Here is a 7,084-nt window from a genome sequence, read left to right as displayed (position 1 = left end):
CAGCAGGTTGACCTTTTTATAATCAACTAGTGCCCAATCTCTGATTCTTATTTTAAGTTTCCAGTTAATGCCATCAAATATAAGCCCAAACTGGAATACTGTTTCTTGAAAAACCTCTGGCTACGCATAAGACTTAGATTATATTCTTCACACTGACAACTTTCAGCGCCTTGTAACTCCTAAAATTGAGGGCCTGCCCTACTCTTGAATGTCTTACACTTTCATTTTCCGGCTTACACTCAAGATAAACTCTTCTCTCAAGATTATATACACACACATATATATATCACAGAAAGGGTTCAGCCTCTTGTCAACACCAACTGTAATATAAAAATCCAAACTGAAGGTCTAAATTTTACACTAAGCAGTGTACTTTTGAGAATTGGGATTTTAATCCTATGCTACTTGGGGAAAAAAGTAATGTGAAAAGAAATGTAACTTAACTCATTCAATTTATTTTCCAAAAAAAAGTAACTCAAAGTTCTGGCAGGCTCTCAAAGTGAAGTGCTTTTACGTATGAGTTAAAACCTACCGGCAAACAATCCCAAGTTTGTCTTTAAAATGGGGGGGGGGGGGACAAAGGACATTTACGCTGATTTTAAAATAAGTAATTTTGTTCTTTCTTAATAATCTGCCTGAAGAACATCTCTAAAGAACATCCCCCTACACATTTAAAATATCAGCCCAGTTCTCCTGCCCATTCCCCATTCTATGCGCTATAGTTCATTAAGGGCGGAAGAGTGGAAGTGTGCAAGGGTGAAAACAAACCGGGGACAGATGGCCTAGGAGGAGGTGACCTCTAAAAACTGTTGGCTCCCAGCAATCGATAATTCCAGACCTAGATGGTCTTAGTGCCTCACCCCAAACTCGCAAAAAAGTCCTCTTCGGAAAGAAACCACTTTCCATTCAGGGTTTATCCTCTGGTCGCTCCAGATTTAGGATTTTGATAGAAGGCGAAAGCGGCGAACAGGATTTTAAAAGGAGGGCGGAGTAATTAAACAGAAGAGATAAGATTTGCGCCGAAGCCACCGCCTCTTATTAAAAACCTCCGAAAGTGATCAAATCGACACCAACTCTGAACGTCCGTTAGAAGACGCGGAGTTAAAAAGAGCCCCATCTAAGACCTCAAAGTATTACATCCACAGGAAAGTAAAGGAAGACAAAAATCTCAGTCCATTTTCAGTAAAGCGTCGCCCCGCCGGTGTGACCCGGGTGCCAACCCCCAGCACCCGGCCCCCACCGCGCCCCCAGGGGAAGTGGGAAAGACAGGGAGATGCTGAAGGAAGTACCTTGTTTTGTCCCCAAAAGGCAACATAGCAAACGTGGTGAGTTGGAGGTGCAGATCAGGCGGCCTCGACGGACCCTGGACTCCAGGAGGCGCTGGGGGTCGACGACGTGCCCAGGTGAGGCCGGTAACGCGAAGCCGGCTCCCCTACCGCCCCCGCGGTCGCGCCACCGCCCGCGGCCGCCCGTTCGCCCCGCGCTGCGTCGCCCCCTGGCTGGGAGCGCCCGGATGAGTCGCAGCGGTGCGCCGGCGAGTGGGAGCCCAGCGCCCAGCCCCAGGCGGCCCTTTCACCATCACCGCCCCGCGTGCGTCTCCCTCCCGGCGAGGCGGCCAGCGTCAGCTGCCCGAAGGCCGCTGCCGGGAGCCGGCGACGGCGAGGTTCGGGTCCCTTCTCCAAAGGGGTGCGTCTGGGAGTCAGCCCGAGTCCGAGCGCAGCAGCCTTGCCCGCGCCCCGGCTTCGCACCAACTCCTCCGGCTTCGGGGCACCCGCCCGCCCCGCACTCTCCGTTCCACCCTCCTAGACCCTCGGCTTCAGTCTCAATTCCTCTCCAAGTCTCCCGCGAGCGTTTCCCACGCGCGCCCCGACTGCTCGCTGGGCAGCCGCCTCCCAAAGGACAGGACCCCGCCTCCCAAAAGACAGGCTCCCTCCTCCCCGCCCTCCGCAGCAGCCGCCCCAGCGCTTGGCTCCGGACCAGGAAGAGCTGGCCTCTGGGGTCGCCTCGGGCCGCGGGACCTGTCACCCGCTGGGGTCCGCTCACCGCCGCGCCTCCCCACCTCCCTTTGTGTGCACGCCACGAACCCCTCCGCGGAGCCCGTTCGGCGGCGCCGCCTTGCGCGCAAAAGCGAAGGAAAAGGGGAGCGCGGGACAACCAGGGGACTGGAAGGGGGCAAAAGGCGACATCACTCACTTTGGGAAGGTTCCGGCATGTTGCTGCCTTTGGGCTTCTTCGTGGTCTCGCCCCCACCCTGGCTTCCCCGCCCCGCCAGGGCCGGGGCGGAGAGGGACGGGGGAGGAGCGGAGCCACAGGGAACGCGTTGGAAATGGTGCTTCCGGAGCTGCAGGGAAGGGGCTTAAAATCTGTTTTGGTTTCGCTAAGGAGCTTTAGGGGAACCAGGAGGCTAGAGAAGGGCTAGAGGAAGGCCCGTGAGCGCAGATATATGAAAATAATCTTGCTCCCAGGGAATACCAGGGCTGCCAGCCTGTGTGTGTGTGTGTGTGTGTGTGTGGGGCGGGCTGCCTGTGTGTGTGTGTGTGTGTGTGTGTGTGTGTGTGTGTGTGTGTGTGTGTGTGTGTGTGTGTGTGTGTATGGGGGGGATCGGCACGTTCATTTTTGTATTTGAACTTTGTGAGCAAGTTGGATCGAATCCGACGGTTTTTCGACTGTACTCGCCTTAAAGTCGAGGTCTCTACACCGTTAACAGGATCATGGCCCTACTTCAAAAGCAAAGGGCCTGAGAGTGGAGACGGTTTAATGGTTAACGAAGGGGAAAATTCAATAGGGGAGAGAGAATAGCCCCAGGTCACGCTCCATGCCCCGGCAGGGTCTTCCGTGGGTCCTCTTCTTACCTGGTGCCTTTCCTAACAAAGTAAGAGAAGGTAAAGTCCCAGTGATCGTCCAGCCACGCTTCGACCGAGTCCTGGTCCCACTGCTGCTGCGGCCGCGCGGAGCCGGGGCCGCTCTGCTCCATGATCGGCGCGGCGCCTCTCTGCGGCTTGCTGGTGCTGGTTTTCCACCCCAGCTGGGGTCCCTCCCTTGGAGGAGCTGGACTCTGCCTCGAGACCCTCCCCGTTCGCCCTGCTCCAGTCCGGCCGGCTTTCGGCGAAGCTGCTCAGGCACCGGGCCACCCTCCTGCCGCGCCCCGCCTCTCCCGGTCCTCACTGCTCCCAGGTGTGGCGGGGTGCAGCAGCCCCGCGCTTTCCCTGGGGTCTGGCTGAGACTGGCTCTCGCAGTCTCTCCAGTCCCAAGATTCCGAGGCGGCCGCGGAGGCGACTGGCGAGCTCTCCGGAATCCTAGTGGCCAGGACTAGAAGGAAGCCAAGGCGGCCGCTGGGGTGCGCTGTGTGCCGAGCCGGCTCCAGAGGAGCGCACAAAGGAGACTCTGAGTGTTCGCTGGGCTTCCCGCTCTAGGAAAGGGAAGGTCGCGCTGTGGAGAACCATCCCAAGCCCAGAGAGCGGCCCCGGGCCCCCCCCCCTGCCGCGCCCCGCCTCTCCCGGTCCTCACTGCTCCCAGGTGTGGCGGGGTGCAGCAGCCCCGCGCTTTCCCTGGGGTCTGGCTGAGACTGGCTCTCGCAGTCTCTCCAGTCCCAAGATTCCGAGGCGGCCGCGGAGGCGACTGGCGAGCTCTCCGGAATCCTAGTGGCCAGGACTAGAAGGAAGCCAAGGCGGCCGCTGGGGTGCGCTGTGTGCCGAGCCGGCTCCAGAGGAGCGCACAAAGGAGACTCTGAGTGTTCGCTGGGCTTCCCGCTCTAGGAAAGGGAAGGTCGCGCTGTGGAGAACCATCCCAAGCCCAGAGAGCGGTAGCTGGGGTTATTTTCGCCCGAAAATGAGAGGTGGTGGTAGCCCGGGCACTTTTCCTCAGGCCTGGGAGAACAATGACTGTCCCGCCTCGCTTTCCACCAGCCCAGCGCATGGGTCTGGGAGGAGCAGGGACGCACCTTCCTCGGAGCTCAGCCAGCGCAGTGGCTCAAAGCGCCCCAGCCGAGGACCACTCCTGGGTAAGGAGAGTTGGGGCGTGTGTCACCTCAATAGATTTGCAGGTCCTGGTGGGTAACTTCCAACAAAACCATTCCCGTGATTTAATGTTAATAATAACAACAACAATAATTATAAATTAAGTGCCTTCTCATCAAAGGCTTAATTTGCATTAAGCTCCTTTTCCTGACTGGAAAAAGAAAAAGGTAGGTTGAAATACAATAATCACGATGGTTTGTGTATGAAGTCAGAAAACAAGGGCGTCTCCGTACAATTAGGTTAACTTGAGAGTACGGGCACTACCCAGGTACCAGAGCAGCCAGTTAGCCCAATTTTAAGTTAATTCATCATTTATACTGAACTGGAATTAATACACACACACCACGAAAAAAGTATCTGTTTAAAAGGGCTCAGCCTTACTACCCTGTTTTGTCCAATCCCTATCATGCTTTACAAAAAAGAATTGGTGTCTTCCTTTGCTTTATCCTCATTCCCCATCTCCGTGCAGTTTTAGTATAGTATTTTGCCATGACCTAATTTTTTTGGCAAAATTAAACTGGAGCTGTGTTTCACAACGTGCGAATGACACCATTAGCAGTGATATACCAAAAGTGATTTAGCCGACATACTTTTAACAAACTCCTTTCAAAATATTCTTGGCAAGAATGTAAGACATTACTCACCACATAGAAACACATCATTAAACAGATAATATGAGAACTTTAAAAAATGTCTTCCAATCCCCCAATGCAATGGTTTATACTTCCTGCATTAAATAATTGTCCTTTTGTAACTTCAGTTTCTTTGAAACTTCATTGTTGTATGCAAGTAGCCACAAACCATTAAAAACCAAGCAAGGGAGTAGAGAATGAAGTAATGTATAATAAATTATATCAGATTTTAAAATGAGTTCTCTCCTAATTTGTTACTATGATAGTGATTACAGTGCTCATGAACAAAAGTGCTCAGTTTTTCCTTGTGGAAAGCCATGCGTTTCTCCTCTCAAGAGGTCAATTATAATTTAAAACTCTACGTCCTACTAAAGATGGAGTGGATTTTTGGCTTGAATTGCTTGCCTTGGCTGGCTACCATGATTAAAAATGTCCATTTTCTCTCCTAACTTCAAAGGGTTAAATTATCAGAAATCAGGAAGGCTTCCGAAAAGTTTGTGCAAGACAAACAATCTGTGGACTATCCCATCATGAGTCTCATTTCTGTGTGGTGTAGATGCTGGGTTGAGGGTTACTGTGAAGGCCTGTTAACCTGAGTGAGTATATCTCAAGGGAAGGGGGATGAGGCATTTCAAAATGTTCTAGTCTCTAGAAAACTCAGATAAAAGAATACCTCTTGTGACTTTAAAGTACTTTATAAAGTTAAGCATATTTTGAACTGGCCTCACCCTGGCCTTTTGTTCTCCAGCTCCACTTATTCTTTATCCCAATTTGCCCCATTATTTTATGTATGTTCTAACTTTTTGGTATGGATTGCTCTAACCATCTCAAATCTTGTTTTAGAATAAGTTGAAGAATTAGTAAATAATAAACATTACCAGGAAATAACTTGGAAAATGATGTGAATGCTACTTACAACAAACAAACATGCAATGACTTAACAGGAAGCCCTCCAATGTATTCCCATTGAATAAAACCCAAACTCTCTAACATGGCTTACAAGGTTCTACATGATTTTTACTGACCTCTACTGTTAAAGGTTTTATTCAAACAAGTAGAAAAAACAAACAAAACCATGGATGATCAAATTCCTTTTCCAAAAAAGAGAACAAAGTCATGACATCTTTCCTGCCATTTTTTTTTTCAAATACCACATAATATCTTCTGTTTCCTTGCAGCAAACCTATATGTTCCAGGCTTGAAAAAACTGAGTAAATACATTTGCACATATAATGGGATCTAGGTTTCTCATTGTTGAACAGGAAGCCTAGAAGGTACATTTTGGTGTTGAAATGGAATTGGAGGTTAAAAATTAAATGTGTGTGGGTGTGTGTGTGTGCATGTGTCATGTGGGGAAATCCCACATGACAAGGAAATGCAGGCAGCTTTTAAGAGCTGTGGGCAGCCTCCAGCTGACTGCCTACAAGGAGCTCTATCCAGAAAGAAAAATGAATTCCTCACTCTTATAACGGCAAGGAACTGAATGTCACCAACAACTGGAGTAAGCACAGAAGCAGGTATTTCCCCAGTCAAGCTTCAGATGAGACCATGATCCCAGCCAATAAATTGATTGCAGTCTTGTGAGATGCTAAGCAGAAGACATCTTCATAATTGACATCTTAATAACACTGAGTCCTAGAATCTGTTAACATAGTATATTTATCCATTTATTCTGATCTTTTAAATTTCTCCCAGCAATGTCTTATAGTTTTTAGTGTACATGTCTTGCACATATTTTAATAAACTTATCTCAGTATATTTTCCACTGTCACTGAGAGATACTAGAAGCAATGACATCCATGTGACAATGAGTACACTTAGTCCCAGATTTTGGTTTCTAAATACCACTCTTCACTTTAAAAGAAACCAGGAGTCTTTGGAGAAAAGATTCCAGGTTTGTGACAGGGAAAGTACAAAATATGCCTGGAAAATCTTGTTTTGACAGAAAATAAGAAAGACTTAAAAATGATACCAACATATCAGAACAGAGGACATATATGAAAGGGGCTTCCAATGTACAAGTCTGAAGCAATTGGAATATCACAATATATACTGATAGCAGCAAATTTTAAACCATTGACTAAAATAAGAAACTGTGATTCCATACTGATATAAATAAATAAATAGATAAGCAAATAAATAGAAGAGAAAGGAATGTTCCTTACAGTAGAATGCCAACTAATAAATATAAAAGGAATCAAGTAATTAGAAAATTATTAATAGTTGCTAAAACTAATTAATAAGACTGTGATGGGGCTTCCCTGGTGGCGCAGTGGTTGAGAGTCCGCCTGCCGATGCAGGGGACACGGGTTCGTGCCCCGGTCCAGGAAGATCCCACATACCGCGGAGCCGCTAGGCCCGTGAGCCATGGCCGCTGAGCCTGCGCGCCTGGAGCCTGTGCTCCGCAACGGGAGAGGCCACAACAGTGAGAGGACC

The 7,084-nt window shown here is 49.2% G+C and overlaps 1 protein-coding gene across 2 annotated transcripts in view; it reads right to left on the bottom strand.

The window, feature by feature from the left end:
• PDE5A (phosphodiesterase 5A) overlaps window positions 1-3,067 on the bottom strand; it is a 145,998-nt gene extending 142,931 nt beyond the window's left edge. Inside the window, exon 1 of one of the 2 annotated variants that reach the window (XM_007464845.1) lies at window positions 2,853-3,067. In XM_007464845.1, the coding sequence (XP_007464907.1) occupies window positions 2,853-2,974 (122 nt within the window). In that variant the 5' untranslated portion in view covers window positions 2,975-3,067. Of the gene's footprint in view, window positions 1-1,289; window positions 1,316-2,852 lie in introns of those variants that run through there. The other variant, XM_007464846.1, reaches the window with a different exon arrangement.
• Window positions 3,068-7,084: the final 4,017 nt, after the last annotated feature.

This window comes from Lipotes vexillifer, unplaced genomic scaffold, assembly GCF_000442215.2.
Source record: "Lipotes vexillifer unplaced genomic scaffold, Lipotes_vexillifer_v1.1 scaffold231, whole genome shotgun sequence".
Classification (NCBI taxonomy): Eukaryota; Metazoa; Chordata; class Mammalia; order Artiodactyla; family Lipotidae; genus Lipotes; species Lipotes vexillifer.
Note: the sequence above shows the minus strand (reverse complement) of the source record. Positions and strands in the feature narration are given on the sequence as shown.